Consider the following 21,477-nt stretch of genomic DNA (forward strand, 5'->3'; position numbering starts at 1 on the left):
GGGTTGGAGCTGGAGGAGCTTTAAGGTCCCTTCCAACCCAAACCAGTCTGGGGTTCTGTGATAAGAGAGAACAGATAAAGGAGAGGGGTTTCGGAGGGGAGCCCCTGGCCAGGCACCTTGCCTGGCTGCAGAGCCTGTCCCGGGCACTCCCATCCCGGCCGCAAACTCACGGGCCTGGGGCCGGCTTTGCCCGCCCCTGTACTGCTGGCGGGCGGGGCATCAGGGCGGGCGGGCCGGGGCGGTGTTTTGGGCCTAGGCCGCGGCTCGCCCCGCCCCGGCGGCTTTAAAACAGCGTCGGGCGCAGCGGGCCTGTGACTTGCGCAGCCATGGCTAGAAGTTGGGTGTGTGTTTCCCTCTTGGCGGTGGCATTGGTGTTTGTCGGCTCCGTGCGGGGCGGCGAGGACCGGCCGCGCCTGCTGGGGGCCCCGATGGACATCGCCAACGCCGACAACGATGAGGGCCTGCAGCGGGCCCTGCAGTTCGCCATGATGGAGTACAACAGGGCCAGCAACGACATGTACTCCAGCCGGGTGGTGCGGGTCATCAGCGCCAAGAGGCAGGTGGGTGCCGGGCGGGCTTGTGAGCTGCGGCAAGGTGGGCACTGGGCCGGGAGGGCGCGGAGGGAACGGCCATATCAACCTCTGTGGAGCTACTGGGAATGAGGCCTGTTTGAGGCCTCACTGGAGCAGTGAGCAGGCCTCAAACTTGAGGGATTGTTCTATATGGGGTTTTTCTTCTGTAGAAGGTGAGTAAAAACCTTTTTTTTTTTATAGCTTGTGTCTTGTTGATCTGCTCTTGAATGCTGTTGGGCGCTGTGTGTAACTTGTGCTGTGGATGGGTTAACACATGACTTTGTTGACCGGCTAAGGAAGCTGCACCGTGAGGCTTGTTTACTTGGATTTTGTTCCTGTTTTTGCAAGGGTGCCAAATGCCTCCTCTGTGGAAGTTGCCATGCACAATTCCCCTCTATGCTTTTTGGGGTCTGGTTTCCATCATGTAACCAGAAAACTGTCTGCCTTTCTGCTAAGCTCCTCTCCTCAGAGAGCCCTTCTGCCTGTGCTGCAAATAAAGCTGCTTCTGTCTGCTTGTCTTGTTGCAGATTGTGTCTGGGATCAAGTACATAATGGAGGTGGAGATTGGCCGGACAACTTGCCCGAAGCCAGCCACTGATCTCCAGAGCTGTGCTCTCCATGATGCACCACACATGGCTAAGGTAAGCTCCAGAGCTGGCCCCTGGGTTTCCAGCCCCTTCCCTCCAGCTGGCTTAGTACAGAGGGGTATGGGCAGTGTCCCTTGTCTGCCCCAGCCAAGATCAGACACCTTCATACCTTTATGCTGAACAAGATTCTGCCCTTGCAGAACTTGTCTTGCCAGATGACAGAGAAGGCAGGGCCTTTTAGCCTGTTTTGTAAGTGGGGATCTAGGGCTGTGCTGCATGTGTGTGCCTCAGTACTCTCAAAAAGTGCTCATAGTCCAGGTCATAAGGATGTGTGGAAGAAGCTCTGCCAAACTTACAGATCTCCTGCCCCTCTGGCTGGTGTCTTGAGTCCCCATGCTATTCTTAGCTCCTCTTACCCCGTGGTAATGTCAACATGCATGACTTGGCACTCCTTCTGGGGGGGGGAGGTGGGGCTGACACTATTGTGGGTAGTGCTTTTGGCCAAGTACTGATCACAAGAGGCAGATTACCCCTCTTCTCTGTGCCCAGCAGGCTGTTACATGGGGCTTTTCTTATAGCAATGCTCCTTAAGAAGCACTTTAGCTTTTCAGGTGAGAGCACCAAGTATGTGCTGCCTTGATCTGAGCCGAGTCTGGTTCCTCCATGACACGTCATTACTTCCGTTAATCACAGCAACAGGCTTAGCTTCTTTGCGTACATGCCCTTTCTGCCTGCATACGGAAGTGTAACTGCACACAAGTGATCCATTAAGCACTTGGTATACACAAGCTTCTAGCTGTCAGCTGGAATGATTTGACATTTGCACATACAGATTAGGTGTGCAGGTTGTGATTACCTGTGCCTGAGAGTTTATGGTGGAGTATTAGCTGTGCTGAAAGCTGGGTGAATGGGTAAAGGAGGCGGCCTGAGCTTCAGAAGTGCTGACTTTTCAGCTTCTTTGTTAGTGTTTATTTGATAGAAATGCTTAATCCTGAGTAGGTTCTAACAGGAGTGGTATTCCAGAATACTGGTCAGGAGAATGCAAATCTAGAGAGCCATGGAAGTGGCATACATTCTGGATCATGTGGGGTGGAAAATTGCTGTAACAGCATAAACAGTGTTACCAACCATTGCTGTAATCTTTTAACTGCTTTTTTTTTTCTTTCTTTCCTTAGCGCACCACTTGCAACTTCGTAGTGTACACTGTTCCTTGGCTAAACCAAATTAAACTATTGGAGAGCAACTGCCAATAAACCTGTCTTGTTCCAGCAGAGACCAGCAGCCAGTTGCTCAGACTTAAACAAAATAAAGGCAATAACACAAATTGAGATGGGCTTTATCAATGCCTGTTAACACAGCTACTTACGTATGCTTGTGCTATGCAAGTTAAACTAGGTAACTTTCTTTTAAAGCACAGTATGATCTCAACTCTTTGTAATTACATTTTAGAGCAGCGGTTTTGGTCTTTATCCAGCTTTCTTAATGAAGTAACTCCAACATCAGAATTCTGATAAAAAAAGCCCCTTGGTACCCCTGTTAGAGTGACTACTGTAAACATAAAAAAAATAATTCATAATTGCTGTGATGTGTGGTTTTGTTTGAGCTTTTGCTGGGTGGGAGGGAGGGTTTGCTTTTATTTGTGATCCAGTCTATAATGCCCAAAGAACGGGGTGTGAAGGAATGTGGGGTCCTAGACACAAGGGAGGTAAACCATTGCTCTTTGTTCCCGAAACCTGGCCTTTGGTTTTAGAGTAGGAAGTTCTTAGCTGTTTTCACTGGAGAAACACTCAGCTTTTGAAACCAGTGTGGAGCTCCTGATCTTGGGCAGGTAAGGCAAAGCTTTACAGAGGCTGTGATTATTTCAGGTGCTTGAGGTACCATTAGGGGATGCTTCTTGTTTTGCAGAGTTCTAATAGTCCATTTCCTGTGTCTTTGTTTTTCTGTGTTTTGAAGTAGCCCTACCCATTTTGGCAAATATCACCCAGAGATAAATTGGTTCCAATGTTCTGTCATGCCCTGTGTTAACTGAGACTGGATAAAAATTTGGCTGGGTTTATGAATGCGGCCATGCTAGTTCTGAGTCCATCTACTCTGGAGGAGAGGGGGGCACCAGAGCCGTTTGGAAGGATGTCCTTCACATACCATGTTGCAGCTTGTTTGGATGAAGCTGCATGTACCAAGCTCCAGTTGTGCAGAGGCACTTGGTCACAGGGCTGGTCCAAGAAGGGATGTGTGGGAGCTCTTCAGGAGCAGGCTCCTCTTAGGAAGAGCAGTAGCTGATAAAACGAAATTAGGTTTGGACCTCTGAGCATGGCTTGGCAGGTTGGTTAATTACACTGACCTTCCCTTGCTAAAACTCATGGGGCTGGTTAAGATGACTGCAGATGTTCTGTTGTCTATTTTTCCTCCCTGAATAGTGGGTCTTTCCACTGCTTTCTGTGTTAGCCAGATAACATAGTTGGAAATGCTTTTCCTATTTAATCTGACGCTGTCTGTCTCCTGCACACCTCGGGTGGCTCAATGGAAATGATTTCTTCTGTGAAATGTTGAGGATAACAAAATGTGATGTTTCTGCTGCTCTGACCTGCATTTTGCCCTGCTGGCTTGTTCAGAGGCTTTTGAACAAAGCTGGGGCTGGGATCTCAGTTTGGAGAATTGGGAAGAAGCTTTTTTTGCTCGATGCCACCTTTAAACTGCTCCCTCCCAAATATTGTAAATGCTTCTTGCAGATGCTTGTGCTGGGAAAGCAAGAAGCAGTGGAGTTTGAATATCAGAAGAAAAGGAGCACAGGCTTGCTCTCAGCAATCCAGAACAAATCAAGAGCTCTCAGAAAGATCTCTTTTTGACCCCTTGATTACCACCTTTAATGGGAATAAAACCCAAAGCCTGTACTCACTGGGGGAAGCAGTTGCTGTAGAGAAACCCAGACTGCAACACAGGAGGGCAGAGGTAGATACTTCATATTTAAACTGACATGTTTTGGTCACATTTCAGATCTGTGCCATTTTACACGGAGGGCACTGAAATGAGCCTCTCAGAGAGGGGGAAAAGCACATGGTGCTTCAATGTGTCTGGGGCTAGAAGCGGAGAAAAGATGATGAGGATGTTGCTTCCCTATATTTTGGCTCTCTGGAGGGCTTCCAGTCAGGACTGATGCACAAAGATGATAGGATGGGGAGAGCTGGGCTGCTGCAAAGCTGTGGCTCAGGGATGCAGTCCTCAGCATCCTTGGCCATTCTGGGGGTGATTCTCATGGCAGAACCTGGTGAGAATTCTCTTCCCTCCTGGTGCCAGCTCTATCCATGAGCTGGAGAGCAAGGGCCAGTACTGAGGATGACTCCTGTCAGTGGATCCATGGAGTGGTCATGGGGCTGGCATCTGGTCCTTCACCCTTACACTCCCCAAAACAGCCAGTGCAAGAGCTGTGACAGCATGCCTTGCTGTCTATGGGGGCTTCCGATACAGACAGCAAAGGGTGTCGCAATGAGATGGGCTCACAAACCTCCCTGAAGTCACAGAAACCCTGTTTCAGCCAGCAGAAGGACACAGACTGGACCTTGGTGTGGAATACTGACACAGGCAAGCAAGGTTTGTAATTTTTATTTTACAGGGAACGTCTCCCCTTGGGGAAGGTGCTGTGTGATGGGGTCTGAGACCAGCCCCATAAGATGCAGATGCGACCACAACATCCCTCTGCTGACATTTGGGTTGCTCTTTAGTGGGCTTGATCATCAGCATTTGCATTTTCCTGGGGCATCCGTGCTGTTTTGTGGAAGATGTTGTCTCATGAGCCCTTCTGGGAGACAGATGGTGTCTGACCACCCCACTAGTGTGTCCAGGGCTGGGAAAGATTAACAGGCACTGCTCCTGCATGAAGGCTGGAGGAAACCTTGCTCAGTCCTTTTTGTGGTCCAGCCTGGTCTGTTTGGGAACAACCCCAGTTTCTGGTTTTGGAGAGGAGGTCTGGGGTGGAGGGCTGCCCTTGGCTGCAGACCCCTGGGAAGGGTGGTACATGGCTTTCCTCAGTGATTGCTCAGATGGGTTTGCCATCAGGTTGCTGAGGTTGCCAAATGCTGGGTGCCCAGAGCCTGGGATGGGACTTCTTTGGTGGCTCTTGACAGGTTGGATGGGGCTTGGAGCGACCTGATCTAGTGGAAGGTGTCCCTGCCCATGGCAGGGGGATGGAACTGGATGAGCTTTAGAGTCCCTTCCAACCCAAACCATTCTATGGTTCTATGTTGGTGTTGCGTCCCGTCCCCCCCCCCCCCTTTTGTCTCTACTGATCTTCAGAAAGGTGACATGGCGTGGGTAACAGGGAAGAGCAGGGCAAGTGAAAGTAAGGGATGAACTTCCAGCAGGAAAAAAGGGTCCCAAATACCTGGGTATAAGTAAAAGCCTTCCTGTCCTCAGTGCAGAGCTGATGCTCTCACCTCTTGCAGCCTCACATGTGTAACCTGAAAGCGTTCCACAGGGGGTCACTATATCACAGGGGATGCAGGACCGGGCTGGGGATGCAGGGCAGGCTGGTTTCTTACCCTTAGCAAAAGCAAGGCAGAGCCAGGCCTGTGCTACAATCCCTTACCCCTTCAGGTACGTGGCCACCCCATTGCAGGTGCTCCTGGAGGAAGGTCTGGTAGAGCCTGCCTGGTGCTGCATTTCACTTTGATCACCCAGGCAGAAGTGCACGAAGTCAGGCCCTCAAATCCTGGATATTCCAAGCAGAGGTTGGTGTGAGTTGACCGTTTAGTGTGCATAGAACTGAGTTCTGACCCAAGAGGCATGTCTATACAGGAGAAGACAGGTTTAGCCCATCAGTTACAGTAGAGTCTTAACCAGCTTCTCCCCTACTTCATTTACTTTAATACATTTTTACATTCAGGTGGATCTTGAGTAACTCTGGTAATACAGAGTTACTGTATTACCAGTTTTGTTACTCATTGGGGTAAAATTCTTTCCCTTTTCTCTTAAAGTCAACAGAATAGCACATGCTCAAGGAGATGCAGTCATAACTTGGACGTGGGTAACTTTGGGATGCAGGTGTGTGTGGATATTACAATGAGATTATAAGGAGCAAGGTTCATCTGAGGAAAGCTATTTCACCACCATTGCTGACTTAAGAAGGGACATCTTCCCTTTTGTTCACCATTGACAGCTGCTCTACGGTTTATCCGCTGCATGTTCCATCATCATGTCCATCACCATCGTGTTCCTATCCCTGCAGGGATTACAGCAGAGCCCGGCCATGGGTGTCTCCACTCCACCCTCCTTACTCCTTTAACCATGTGGAAGGGGGCAGGCTGAGTTGCCTAGAGAACCATGGTAGAGCAGATCCTGTGCATGCCAACCCTCCTTAATACTATGACTTCTGTGAGATCCCAGTTTTCTATAATTCCCCCCAAGTACTTTTCCCCCAGGTGGGAAATGGAGCCTTGTCTGTTTCCCTTCGCAGTGTCAGAGGGGCTTGCCTACTCATTTTTGGTGCTGGGTTGTGGGGTGATTGCACGTGGATTTAGAGGTGGTTTATTTCCTTTGTGACTTCCATTCATTCCACAATAGAAAATGTGGTTTGCTGGGTAGCCCGGCTGGGGTGGGAATGGCTGCAGAGCTCCGATCGTGCCTCTGGAAGCACATGTCCTGAGGCTGTGTAAGCAATCATGAGAACTGGGGTACTGAAACATGTGCATCCTCACCCACAGACCCTCCTCTACCGTCATACCTGGCAAGTGCTTGGAGAAGCAAACACAAGGATTGACAAATTGCATTGATTGCTGTTAGGAATGTTATCCATATAATTACTTAAATGTTTGTGGGGAAGGACTATGAACTATCCCGAAACTGGAGATAGCTCCTCAGGAAAACCAGGCTCTGCATAAGGAAATATTTCCTTCAGGGGCTGAAGTAATTGTCTGGTTTTCAATATGTTGCCATAAGAGAGGCAGGAACTGGAGGTTTCTCCAGCATGATCAATAAACTGCAGGAGTTAAACTATCTTAATGACAGATTAATTTAGTGATTCTTCAGACCGCTGGCCTAATTGAAATGCAGTCTATTATGCTTGGGGAGAAGTTTGCATTGCTTGTAAATACTGGAGCTGCTGAATCCTTGTATCAGCAGTCCCTGCAGTGGGAGAAGGAGTAGACCATTGCCTCTGCAGACACTGAAACCAACTGTTTTTTACCATTGGTGGCGTTCAAACCTGGCAAGTAAGCACCAAGTGGGAAGCTGTCTTTCTGCTGCCCCAGATGTGTTAGGGCCACATGCAAAGGCAGTGCAAGTCGTATGCCCACTTCTGGAATTAGCAGTAAATGCTGTCTCCCCCTGTGGAAATTGTTGCCTGGAAATTAGATAAGATCTGGAGGATCCAATTTATATAAATACCTAGGATTGCCCCATGGTTTATTAAAATAGAGCAACAGGGGCCTTAGTTGAGATGGCTCCTGGACCGCTCAGGCTATTAACTTGCATAAATCTTGTTTGCTTTGGAATTGAAATTAGCTCCCTTAACTGCATCAGCAGAAAGCGTCTCATTTCCTACAAGCCTTTTTTTAAAGGTAGGCTGTGATTAAATGGTTTAAAATGGCAACTCAAGCAGATGCAAAAGGCTGTGTTGTGGCAATGCAAATGATGTGATATGGTATAATTGGGGTCATTGTGCAGAAGGAATGAGAATCAGGATCATATTTGTTTGCTTGCTGCTTGCCTTCTTTCTCCTGGGATATTGTGCCATCAATTAAGAGCTTATTTCTCCCCTGCGAGGCTGACAGACCCATCTTTGAGACTGGGAAAATTGCAGATTGTCTTGTATCGAAGGGAAAGGGTTTTGTAGATACAAATATTGACTGGGAGTGCCTGGCTCAGAGTCCTGGGGTGGTCCTGGCATGACTCCATTCCTCCTTTTCTGCTAACAGCCATCTGGAGTTTAATGTGTTAACATGTGAGTGAATGCAAGATGTTGAGTAAGGGACATAGGGCTCTTCATAGCATGACACTGTGGTGTTATGAGGGTGGTTTCTGGAGGAGCCAGGAGGTCTCCTCCAAGCCTTCCCATGGTCATATAGGGAAAGTATTTTCATTTCTGGAGTCTTCACACCTCTGCCTCGAGGTCTTCCTCTCTTTGAGACCTGTCTGGGGAGGTGGGGAGGGTAAATCACTTCCCTGGAAGTAAAACAGCTTCTAAACAGCTACTGGAAGGTTGTACTGGAAGCTACTGAGGGTTGTCTTGTCATCAGCTGCATCTCAACCCTCAGTTCCTGGGTTTGGAAAGAGAGCTTCAATAAGAACAGACAGACCAATGATTGTTTTAGCTGCTCTTTGGTTTAAGGAGTAAACATTTGAGACCTACTGCTAGGTATAAATCATAGAATCGCCAAATGGTTTAGGTTGGAAGGGACCTTAGAGCTCATCCAGTTCCAACCCCTTGCCATGGACAGGGACACCTTACACTGGAGCAGGTAACGTTCACTGCTGTGGTAATACCTTATTTTTTGTGGCAGTTTTCTCAATATGTAATTTTTAATGTGTTCTGGCACCCACAGAATAAACAGCCTCATTGTGATACAAGCCATTTTCAGAGGAACACTTCCTAACCCTCTCAATGTGACCCTCATGACACACAGGTCACTTTACCGCTTGGAGAGATTAATTGTGTTATACGCCATCAACATCTTTCTGCTTGCATATTTTCATGCTCGTGTACAAAACGCTATGATTATGTATGAAGTTCTGGAAAGCAACATTGAAATATTAATGATATTAAGTTTCCCTGTGGCCAACCCACCTGCAGAGTTGAAATTTTAGGGTCTTTTTTTTTTGTTGGGAAGTGCTGCTTATGCCTGGATAATTTTCAATGAATCTTTGACTATAAATCTTTATTCATTTACCTTAAAGGAAAAGAACCATTTCAGGTAGGACACGATCTTCATTTTCCATGAGCTGATGCAAGAATATAAAACTGGGTGTTCTGTATTGCAGTTTTGATATGTTTCAGAATTTTGCATTGAACGAGTTACCAATATCTGCTGTGCACATGGGGCTGTGCAATTCATTACACAGAGTAGGTCTGTGCTTCTGAAAACCTGCTCTAAAGAGGTTTGAATTGTGAGGAAGCAGTAGGATGTGGCTGGTCTCTGCTCCCAAGGAACAAGGGATAGGACAAGATGGAACTGCCTCAAGCAGTGCCAAGGGAGGTTTAGACTGGATATTGGGAACAATTCCTTCCCCAAAGGGCAATCAGGCATTGGGACAGGCTGCCCAGGGCATTGCTGGAATCACCGTCCCTGGAAGTGATCACAGTTTAGTGGTGCTCTTTCAGTGTTAGGTTAAAGGTTGGACTTGGATGGTCTTGAAGGTCTTTTCCAACCTTGTCAATTCTATGATCCTAAAAGCTAGTGACGATTCACCTTCCTCCTGGCCTGGATCAGATGTGGTTCTGGGGAGGTCTCTCAGCATAGAGGTGCTATTGAAGGGTCTATAAGGACAGCAAAGCAAGGTTTGGTCACTCTGGCTTTGCTGTGCATGCGGACGGTTTGGATCATGTATGCATAGCAGCACCATGAAGGGGTGCTAGATATGCCCTGATAGACTGGCCAAGAGCTGCAGGCCACACAGGTGTCTGAGGAGGGCAGACATATTGAAGATGTATGCAAAATGCACACATGCAAATGTTTTGAGGCAGAGCAATGCATAAGTGTGGGGGTGACAATGGGATGGCAAAGTGAGCATCACTCTGCCCCTAGACACGAGGCAGAGGTAAGACATTGATGCTAGCATGTTGTTCTCTCCCCAGAAGACTATAATTTTCTGCCTTGCCTTACAAAAGGTGCATTATTCATTCCTTTTGTTGTCACCACACGTTGGCAACCAAGGCAGGCTGGGATTGATACCTCCCTGACAGCCTCCAGAAGCGTTGGGTGTTTAATTGAATGCTTCATCCCAGGATAAATAAGCTTTCTGAGCCTCAGCCTCAAGTGTTAAATCAAAGAAGTTGGATGTTTAGGGGGTCGGATCACTTGATCTCTTTGCTTAGAAGTTTTCCTGCTTCTCTTAAGGAGTGAGATGTGCTGACAGTTAGCAGGAATCTTAAAGGTGCTTGTACAGAGGAGAGCTGCAGTTGAAGTGTTTTTCTGATTGACACTGGGGACTATCAGATGAAGAAACTGTTGAAAGATGGCAGTGTGGTTCACCGCACTCCGGTGTTGGCTTTTCCCCCTGTACACGTCCTCCTTGGCACAACAGAGATAGAAGCGATTCCAGTGCTGAGGCCCTGGCACAGGGTGCCCAGAGAAGCTGTGGCTGCCCCATCCCTGGCAGTGTTCAAGGCCAGGTTGGTCACGGGGGCTTGGAGCAACCTGCTCTAGTGGAAGGTGTCCCTGCCCATGGCAGGGGTTGGAACTGGGTGAGCTTTAAGGTCCCTTCCATCCCAAACCAGTCTGGGGTTCTGTGAACAGCTGGATGGTTCACAAGATGGTTTTCTGTCCTTACTGTGGCTTTTCAAGATGACTTAACTGCTTGAGGTCCTCCCTTGCTGGTGGAAAATATAATTTGCATCAACTTTACAGCTGTGATAGCTGTTCCATGAGGGCATATGATTTAGAAGAGGCCATAGACCCATTCCCTTCAACACTGTTGCTATTCAAATGTTCAATATACCTTGGTTTTCCCTTGTTAATAAAACATTTTTTCTTTGTAGGAATGCTGCTGACTTGACTCAGTTTGGCTCACAGGGTCCTGCAGAAGTCAGCTAAGGGTATCTTTGTTATCCGTAATATCCAGGCTTGGAAAAGTGCCCGTGTTCACAGATAAAATTAATAGCCATAAGGAAGTAAAATCCTGCTTCACTCTTTTTGCAACAGAAAACCACAGTTATATAATTCATATAACTTTCAGATTATTTAACTGCTTCTATTATTCCTTTGAAATATGGAAATGAAAGTCTCCTTTCAAAAAGAATGGAAGCATACGCATAAAAAAGGTGAAATCAAACATCTCAACTACACCAAGCTACCTATTTCTATTGAACAAATTTCATGCAGTTTGTCATTCATGTCAGTACCTTCAAAACTACGTTATTTCCATCAGATTTATTATGTGTCCTTCTTTCTTCCTGCATCTAATGAATTGCATTCTCACTGAAATTGTATCATCCAGCCTCCCATTAGCAGGACATTGATGTGTGTGCCTTCTGCAGCTAAATGAAGTCATTGAGTTCTGCCCTTGCAGGTCTCCATACAGTCTTGAGCTTCCTCCTGCAGCCCTGGTAAATAGAGTACCATGTGGCTTCTGGTGAGTATGCCATAGGAAAAGTGCAAAAGCCAAGCCAGGAACATCCATTTCCATCTGCTCCCCAGGAGGAAATAGGGCAGTAACAACACCACTCAGAACTGTGCTATTGCTCTTGGGGAGCTCATCAAAGACTGGAGTAGAAGAAGGATGGGTGCAGATAGAAGCTGTGAGTAATGAAGGTCTTCTCCTGTGGAGATGTGGCTTATCTCTGGCTTTCAGCCCTAAACTCAGCCCTTTCGCCATTGCAGCCATCCTCTATGAAGGTAAAAAAGGCTTTTCCCTTCTTTTGGAAAGCACCCATGGAGCATGTCTATAAACACATTTAGGATTAGGTACATATCTATAAATTTAAACAAAAAACTAACATCTTCATAGCCTCAGCTCTCCAGGGTCTTTGAATTATAGGCCCATCTCTCAGCTGGCTGTGCAACGTGCCTTGGCATGCTCCTATTTTCATATACATGGCACTATCCATCTTCACCCTGTATAAAGTGTGTTTGTAGCACCAGAGCTGCTGCTGTAAACAATATGCCGCTTCCTATGTGTGCAGGTTAGAATCTTACAGTACCCACCAGCTTCACATGGCAAAGGGCTGGGGTTTGGTTATGTCCTCCACCAGCTGGTGATGGTCCCTGTGGATGGGTGAGCTTTGCTGATCGGTGCCCTTATGGCTATTCCCACAGCTGTAGGTATGCAGATCTACTTAATCCTTACCCCGATGCCCTTTAGGTCCCTTCAGCACTGGAGCACAGGGGCTGGATTCAAGCTTGCCAGCGTGCTCCTGAGCAGCTCAGTCTCCTCTGCTTTCTTCCTGCTGAATTTCATTTATTTCAACTTATCAGCACTTGTTATTTGCTCCCTGCAAAAGCCTCTGGCATGCTGGGCTGAATACTTAGGAGAAGCTAGTTGAAACGTGGCTTTCTCACATAAGGCCAGTTGTGAGCAGACCTCTCTGCTCTCCTGGATATAAAGGGTTTTTCTGGTTCTGTTTGACTGCAGGATGCACAGTGTGTGCTGTGCTGGGAAACTGCACGTCACGGAGCTGCACAGGAGGAGGATGCTCACAGCAGACCATGCTGGAGCAAGGGGCTGCTGAAGGATATGCTGCTGAAGATGCAGATAATTTGGGATGGAGATGCCTTCCTAGAGCTGTTTCACTCTTGCTGCAAAGAGAGTTGATTAGCATCAAGGAAAAGTGAGCTTCAGGTGACTTCATTATGTGCCCTGTGGCATTGCCAGCCCTGGGAAGCTTCTCCTTGCCTGTTTCTTTTAGTTATTTTGGGAAGAAATTATATTTCCTAATTTGGGGATTTGAGGCAGAAACCTCTACTAAGTTAGAAGTGAGGGCAAAACTTATTCAGCATAAATCAACTTTAGATGGCTCCATGGTAAAGGAAGAAAAGACATCTCATGTTCAGTGAGAACCATCATTCACTGGAACAATGTCCCCAGGGATGTGGTAGAGTCCCCATTGCTGGACCTTTTCAGGATGCAGTTGGACAGGGTGTTGGGTAATCTTATCCAGGGTGCTTTTCCCACAAGTGGTTGGACCAGAGGGTCTTTTATGTTCTGTGGTTATATGATCTTATGATTTGTTTAGTGCTTTTTGGATAATGTGAGATCTTCTAAAAGGAAGGTCTTCTTCTTCATCCATTCCAGCTAACTTGCTCTTGCAAGCTAGCAGTGATGGGAGCTAAGCACTGTCTCAGAGCAACTAAGTCTTTACCATTAGAAAACACCTGTAATGTAAAGTTGCACAAATCTTACAGTAATTTACCTTTTTTTTTTAAGAAAAGGTACATAAAAGTTTTCAGGGATTTTGCAGATATTTGTGCAGAAAAAGACACCTGGAGCTGACTGAAGAGCCATCTCATAGTGAAGATGCAGAACTCTGGCTGCAGGGTGAGGATGCAGTGACAGCTCCCTGAAAACTGCAGAAGATCAGCGCAGCTTTACCTGTTGAGATTCCAGCTGTGTCTCTTTGGCATTATTTATTTATAAAGGGCTTTGCTACTTAGTAAGTTTTTGGCTGCCACTGGGTTTAGCCAGCATAAAATTGCCCATTGGTCCCTCTGGTGCTGTTAGTGTAGGGGAGTGCAGCTTGCAAACCCCATCACAACTGGTTTCTCCCCCTGGAAGTACTCCAGCAAAGCATTTCTTCTATGGCTCTTTGACATGGACCAAACCTCTAGAGAACTGATCAGCCCCGGGCTTGAGGCTATAGGGAGGGAAAGGTTACCCCTGGACTGTGAAGATGCCATGAACCAAGTTATCTTTCCAGGCTCTAGAGGACAGGCTGAGAAAAGAAGCTGTTGCTGCCAGTGATACTGGTGCTTCTTTGGGCATCGTCAAGGATCTTGCCCATCTTCCCATGGGGGAATGATTTACCTTTGGAGGTGCTATGTAAGTGTAGGCAGGATTTGCTGAAGGAGGTGGAGGGGCTGCCAAACAGGATGGAGACAAGAGGGAAAGGTCTGGCTGGTATGTGGCTTACAGCTTTCCCTCTTCTCACCGTGCTTTATGGGATACCAGACTGGTCACCATTTGTTTAATGAGGGGAGGTGGTACAGGGGAAAGGCATCCATCACTTTTAGAACAGGGAGCACCCCAAATCTTTGATGTGAACAGGGGACTGCAGACATGGAGAGCTCACCATAACCTGGCACTGCTGCTGGAGCTGTGCCTTCCTGCAGCATTAGGAAATGAAGAGTAAATGAATGTTACTGTTGAATGAAAGGGTTCCCTGCCTCAATGAGGAGAATCATACCCCAGGGAACAGGGAAGAGATTTATGCCTTGGCAAAGCAAGCAGGAAAGAAATAATTCTGCTAGGCACTTCCTCCATCTATTACCTCTGCTGCACAGCACCTGGAGGTATCGGTTCCCCCACAAGAAATTCTTGCTCCATTCCATCACTGAATGGAGCAAAACTCCTCTCTGCTCCAAGGGTTGTTTTAGCAGCAGGCAGAATTGCTTCCTTTACAACACTTATTTTCTCGGGTTATTTTCTTCCCCATCCCTGAGGCCACACTAGGGTTTCTTTTTATGCTCAGCTAAGCAGCTGATTGATTCTTCCTGGAGCTTTTCCTATATCAGCACCAGCAGGAGACTGAGCAGCACCCAATAACACAGTGAAAGTCAATTAGCTACATGAGACAGCTGCCTACAGCCAGAAAATCTCCTTTCCCAGCTTCTCTGCCTGAAACCCAGCACTCTGACAGCAAAGAGGATGGCTTCTCTTTGCCTCTAAATTAGGGGCACTAGAAGAGGATCATAGAATCAACTAGGTTGGAAAAGACCTTTAGGATCATCAAAGACCAAACTTTAGAGGAGAGGATGGAGATTCTGTATCTAATGTCTCTTCTTTAGTGCTCTTGTTCTTTTGTCTGTGCTCTGGGCAGCCGAAGATGAATATGTCCCCTGGCTCTCAGTGATTAGTGGGATGGTTTAGGAAGCCCTCATTTAAATGTGTGGCATGTTCATATGTTAGCAAACATGTCCTGAATAATTACAGCATTTATGGACGTGTCCAGCATCTATTAGCTTTTGGAGCTACAAGAGCAGATGGTTTGTTAAAGAAATAACAATACTTTGTTCAGGCAGTCAGGGAGAAGTGACTTGACAGCACTGCTGAACAGCCCTTAGTAATACACAGTATGAATAAGATGTTCTTCATAGGGCACAAGCAGAGCTACCCTGCCTTGGGCAGGGGGCATGAGACTTCAGTGGGACTTCCAGAAGTGCCTCAGGTTTGCTAGAAGGACATTTCTTATCCTTAATCACTTGTGCTCCTAAATTATTTAGGTGTCTGATAATCTCCCCACTAACACTAATGAAGGCCAAGCCAGGCTCTTTAATAGGCATAAAGCTGCAGTCTGCACTGTTTGTGTCCCTGGTGCTCAGCTGATGGAAGCTGATTAAATCTGTGTAAGTCACTGAACCAGAGATAACCATCCTGAACGTTCTCATTTTTCCTTCTGCCAAAAGACAAAAGACCCATTTGGTGGATACCCATCAATGAAGAATGACAATTGTGTGCCTGGCCCCACATAGACAATTCTTACAGCAAATCGCACCAGTTTAGTAATACCTTTGTACCAGCATCATGTGGGGACAGTACCCCAGCACATGCCCTGGGGCTGCAGGTGTAGCATCTAAAGACATGTCCCTTAAGGCACAGTGTTGTCCCTTGGGGTCCAGCAAACACCTGTATTATTCACGGTAAACCACCAGTGTTTGCTCCTGGGTGCAAATTTAACTGGGATGTAGGGAATGCAAATGTTTGGATCAAGCACAAGGGGGATTTACACGTGCTCTGACCAGTGGAGCATGCACATTTTATTCTTTAACGCTTCTGCTCCTTCAGTCTGTGCAGAGAACTCAGAGCAAAGTAATTTGTGCTCCATCAATCTTTCCTGTTACACACTGACTCTGTGACCTGGGCGTTATGGTGCCTGCTGAAACGGCTCAGTGGTGTTGACTGTGCTATCACGTACCTCTTCTAAGCTTCTTGAATGAATAGCCAAGGTATCCCTGCCCATGGCAGCGGTTGGAACTGGATGAGCTTTAAGATCCCTTCCAACCCAGACCATTCCGGTATTCTATCAATGGAGCAGACACTAGGTTGTTTTCCATCAGGACTTCCAGCCTACACCATCTCCCAGTGAATTCCACCTGTAGCAATAGGAAGCTTTCCAGAGAGCAGATTTTGTCATCAGAAATTGCCGTTTTGGGGGGAAAGCAAACGCTTTTAAGAGAACATGGTGGGTTTGATTGTATTGTTAATGGGGGAAAAAAACCCTGCAGTGAGTCATACTGAATTTGCCATTTTTCTTCAAACAAAGCAGTGTGCATGTTCCGTGCATTCTGCACATTCTGGCCTTGACTTCTCTGCAGATGTTAAAATGAAACTGCTCCATAATGCATCGAAATCTGAGCAGGGTTAAAACACACCACCATGAAAGGGAGGATTTTCCTCCCTAGACCAAAGCAAATGGCATTTAACAATTAGCTTAAAGAAGAATTTCATTCAGAACTCCCTGTGTCATGAGTTACATTCAGAATTCACTCCAAAATGGAATGAAAACATATTTCTAAATATTTGGGCTTTCTTTCTGGCAAAGCACTTCCAATTCCCAACCAGCAGCATCCCTTGGGGCAGGTTTAGGATGGTTCTCCGCAGGCGTTATGGTCTATGTGTTCTTGTATCTCAAATCACCTCTCGAGGCACCTAACCTTCCCAAGGCTGTTTTGCCTTTGACAGCAGCAATGATTGCTGGTGTGTTGTCCACCACCCTGCTGCCTTACAGCATGAAGGATGTCCTCAGAGGGGTGAGTGTGGATTAAATCCAGCCCAAGCCCCTGAGACAAGGATGATAGAGAGGGACTCTTCATCAGGGACTGTAGTGACAGGGCAAGGGGGAATGGGTTCAAACTTAGGGGAGATTTAGGTTAGATAGAAGGAGTAAGATCTTCCCTGTGAGGGTGCTGAGGCCCTGGCACAGGGTGCCCAGAGAAGCTGTGGCTGCCCCATCCCTGGCAGTGTTCAAGGCCAGGTTGGACACAGGGGCTTGGAGCAACCTGGTCTAGTGGAAGGTGTCCCTGCCCATGGCAGGGGGTTGGAACTGGATGAGCTTTAAGGTCCCTTCCAACCCAAACCAGTCTGGAATTCTGTGGTTCTGAATATACTGATGGACAGCTGTTGGAGCCTGGAAGTGCTGATGAAGTTCCTGCCAGTCACTTCCAGTCACCGTCTGGTGGACACAGCTCTCTCCAAATCACATTTTTCCTGGAATCTGGCTCATTAGGACCAGTCGTAAATCAAAGTCAAGCTCTTTAATCCTTCCTCCTCTGCAAGGCAGGAGCAGCAGGAGCTGCCAGGGTGGAATGGATGAGCTTAAAGGAATGGGGGAGATGGGAGACACAAAAGGAGAGAGCTTCTTTGGGAGATGGTTTATGTGTTTGCTCATTGAAAGCAAGCTGAGCAGAGGAGAGGGGAGGTTAGCAAGTGAGCTGTGGTAGCAGGATGACTGAAAACCAGCGGAATGCATTCAAATCATAGAATGGCTAGAGCTGGAAAATACATTAATGCTTGTTTATTTGCAGCAGGAGGGGGGACATCAGCTGTGTGTGGTTTTGGGGGCTTGTTTCAGAGAACATCTTCCTTTAGAGCAGCGTCTCCTCTCTGCTGTGAGGGTTTTCTGGGAAGGAAAGGGGCTGTCTGCACATTCAAAGCACACCTTAGGAAAGAAGCAGCCATTGAGGCTGCTGTGTTTCTCCAAATGCAGAAGCTGCTGGCGCTGGTGAACCGAAGAACATCAGCCATCTTGGAACAGGATGAAAGGGCAGGCAAAGGTCCTTTCTGTGGTCAGAAAGGGCTCCTTCAGGGCTGCTTTCCTAGGAAAAACAGCCATTAATGCTGTAACATCCTTTGCAGAAGTGAAATGCTGCTGTAGCTGTGATTGCCTAGAGTGAAGCTAATTCTGTGCCTTCTGTTTGCTTTGCCTGGCAATTGTTAGGCAGTAACTGGAAGTGAGGAAGGGAACTTTTCTCTCTTAAAAACCACACCAAACCATGTTTTTCTCATCTATGAAAGCAAGTAATTTTCCTTAGAAGCTGATGTTCTCTTGAATGGCAAGTTAAACTCCTGCACAGCCTGGCAAACGTGACTTTCTCCAACCTCAGCCTCTCGCTTTCAAACTCCCTGCTTCTCCCCAGGCTGAAAAGGTGCTCTTGCAAAACTTCCTCTCCTTCTGTGTGCTGTACATGCTGGGCTCTGGCTTTGTGTCCAACTCCAGCTGTTTGCCTTCATCACATGAAAACCCCTCTTGTAGCCTGTCCTCATTCCCTAGTAATTAGAGAGCACCATAGGTGCTTCGACTTTCAGCCTGGAGAAGAGAAGGCTCCTTAAGGGGAGACCTTAGAGCAGCTCCCAGTGCCTAAAGGGGTGACAGGAAACCTGGAGAAGGGCTTTTGACAAGGGCCTGTAGGGACAGGACAAGGGGGAATGGCTTTAACCTGACAGAGGGGAGACTGAGATGAGACATTAGGCAGAAGCTCTTCCCTGTGAGGGTGCTGAGGCCCTGGCACAGGGTGCCCAGAGAAGCTGTGGCTGCCCCATCCCTGGCAGTGTTCAAGGCCAGGTTGGACACAGGGGCTTGGAGCAACCTGCTCTAGTGGAAGGTGTCCCTGCCCATGGCAGTGAGGTTGGAACTGGATGAGCTTTAAGGTCCCTTCCAACCCTGGCCATTCTATGACTAGCAAAGCCATCCAGATGTTTGGCTGTGCGGGGCATGCTGGTTAGTTGGATTTCCATTTAACTTCACTTTCAGGATTGCCACAGCAGTTGTAGGAAAGTGATGTGTACTCTCAGCTGAAATATCTCCCTGACCTCTCAAACCAGTGCTGCAGGGTGAGAGAAAGGAGGTGTATTGGTTGCCATAGTAATAAACCAACCTGCAAAAACCAGGCATGTTCCCTTCCTTGTGAAATCCATTTCATCTCCAGGCATCTCAGAGCAAGGTGGGCATTACAGGGAAGTGTTTAAAATCACTGTTGCTTGTGCTCTCCCTGGGATCATCAGCTGGAGTGATGGGAACACATCAAGCTCAATTTGGGAAAGGGAATGCTTGAACAAGCACAGGCTTTGCTGAAAGCATGTGCCTAAATGCCCTGCAAATTCAGATCTTTGTCACGATTTCTTCTCACCTGGGTCCCTGCAGCAACCCAGGAGTGGCAAGTTCCAGGCTTCTCATCTGTATTCATATCTGAGGTTTTCCTCTCCTTTCTTTTTTCCCCTTGGGAAGCGAAGGGAAGGAAGTGAGACATGGAAATCGAGCAAGGCAGCTTCTCCGCTGGTGTCTCTTTGAGGTGCTCCAGAGGAAAACAGCTCTCTGACACCAATTAACTTTAGCAGAGACTCTGCTGTTCTTAAGTGGAACATCAAATCTCGTAAAGGAACTCCTTTATGGCTGCCTCAGTTCTCAACACTTTATCAAGCACAGGGTCTGGGCACCTGCCAGCTCCTTTTAGAAATAATGAAATGATTATTCATAGCTCCAAGCTAGGGAGACTTTCAGCTGCAAAGAAAGAGCAAAACCTACCCAGTGTTGCTTAAGATTCGCCCCTTGTTTTCATTAGTGACTCATTCCTGGTCTAGCCTGGCAAATACGTTTATGGTTGTAGAGTTCACTGAGGTTATTTTCACCTTGTATTTCTTTATATTGTATCCTACAGGACTCATGACAAAAGAGACATGGAGGTGCTGGAGCAGGTCCAGAGAAGGGCAACGGAGCTGGTGCAGGGTCTGGAGCACAAGTGTGATGGGGAATGGCTGAGGGACCTGGGGGGGTTCAGTCTGGAGAAGAGAAGGCTCAGGGGGGACCTCATCGCTCTCTACAACTGCCTGAAAGGAGGATGGAGCCAGGAGGGGGCTGGGCTCTGCTCCCAAGGAACAAGGGATGGGACAAGAGGAAACAGCCTCAAGCTGCACCAGGGGAGGTTTAGGCTGGATATTGGGAACAATTTCTTCCCCAAAGGGCAGTCAGGCATTGGAACAGGCTGCCCAGGGCAGTGCTGGAATCACCATCCCTGGAAGTGTTCACAAACCGTGTAGAGGAGGCCCTCAGTGCCATGGGTTAGTGGTGGCCTTGGCAGTGCTGGGAATGGCTGGACCTGATGGTATTGAAGGGCTTTTCCAACCTGGTTGATTCTGTGACTAGGAATTGGACAATGATAAAGGGAAAATAACTTGAGGGCAAGCCAAGGAAGAGTAGAGGAACAAGGCAAGCATGGTGGACAATGAGAGATCCACTGGAGCAGGTAATGCTGAGGAGAAGCCAAAGAAGCGGCTGATTTGTGACCACCACGTCCCTTAAGAAGTGCAGAGCTGACACCAGTTCCAGGAAGGAGCACATGTCATTTTAGAGATCTTTTTAACAATCTTGTAAGATCTATTACAAATCTTATTAAAAAAAAAAAGTTATATCTGAAAAAAAAGACTTTCAACAAAATCTCTTTCTTTTAAACAAAACCACTTTCTTTTGAGAGCCTCAGTGTTCTGGGCCAGGGCAGCATCCCTTGGGCCTTTGGGCTTTGAAGCAGCTCAGAGAAGGACCCCAAGGTCTGATCTCTGTGTGCCACTCTTCTTCCCATGCTGCAGCATCTGAGGCTTGCTTTGTGACAGCCAAGTGCATGATGGGTTTTTATCCTGGCTGTGTGTGCAGGTGTGGAAATTAAGGATAGGTTGCTAGGAATGAAGAGCTTTCAGAGCAGCACACAGCATTAATCCTCTCCTTCCCAGCACAGAGATACTTCAGCCTCATTCCTGACAGGAGTGAAATCTATTTGTTCACATAGTTTTTCCTATTATAGAAGCAAGAGTATTGTGATTTTTTTTCCTGGTTGTATCTGTCTCCCTTACACTTCTCTCCATCACTTTTTTACTCATGTCTCTACTTTCCACCAGGGGACAAATCACAAAGGTTATATATTCTAACTGGATTTTCCCTCCTTATAGAGGTTAAGCCTTATTAGACATCAGAGAATCCTCAGATGAGAGATGAAACCTATTAGCAAGGTATTCAGACTCCTACAGCAGAGCATTTCTTTTTACTCCCCTATACTTTTTGGGGACATAACTCTGTTGGAAAAGGAGCACCAGGGGACTCAGTGCTTTGGGATCAGCCTCACTAACTGGATTGCTCAGCAGGTGGAACGGCAGGAGAAGAGCACATATAAATAACATTAGAAAATTAATCATCCCATTTCCTGCAAGTGATAAGAAAATTCGCCCTGTCTGCGAGTAATTTGCAGTCATTCATGGCAATTCCTAATATTTAAATACCAAGTAAATTAATTAGTTGGCATTATTTTTAGTTAACTGATTTACTGTAATTGCAATGGCTAAATAAATCAATTAGTTGCAAAAAACCCCAACAAACCACAACACAAAAAAAACCCAGACAAACAGGGTAAATCAATTACTTACTATTTAATGGGAATTACTTGATGCTACAGAAAACAACAGAGGAACAAATC

At 47.0% G+C, this 21,477-nt stretch overlaps 1 protein-coding gene and 1 long non-coding RNA gene across 2 annotated transcripts; both read left to right on the forward strand.

Annotated features, from left to right (window-relative positions):
- The first annotated feature begins 311 nt into the window (after positions 1 to 311).
- LOC133219646 (cystatin-like) lies at positions 312 to 2,465 on the forward strand. Its single transcript, XM_061367095.1, has 3 exons — positions 312 to 560; positions 1,100 to 1,213; positions 2,335 to 2,465. The coding sequence occupies exons 1-3, from the start codon at positions 327 to 329 to the stop codon at positions 2,410 to 2,412; spliced, it is 426 nt and encodes a 141-aa protein (XP_061223079.1). The 5' UTR covers positions 312 to 326; the 3' UTR covers positions 2,413 to 2,465.
- Positions 2,466 to 12,352: 9,887 nt separating this feature from the next.
- Positions 12,353 to 20,412, forward strand: LOC133219738 (uncharacterized). Its single transcript, XR_009727505.1, has 3 exons — positions 12,353 to 12,646; positions 18,771 to 18,960; positions 19,675 to 20,412. It is a non-coding gene; the product is annotated as an uncharacterized LOC133219738 (long non-coding RNA).
- Positions 20,413 to 21,477: the final 1,065 nt, after the last annotated feature.

This window comes from Neopsephotus bourkii, unplaced genomic scaffold (assembly GCF_033783945.1).
Source record: "Neopsephotus bourkii isolate Nb327-2 ecotype Australia unplaced genomic scaffold, CSIRO-AGI_Nbou_v1 NB_1373, whole genome shotgun sequence".
Taxonomy (NCBI): Eukaryota; Metazoa; Chordata; class Aves; order Psittaciformes; family Psittacidae; genus Neopsephotus; species Neopsephotus bourkii.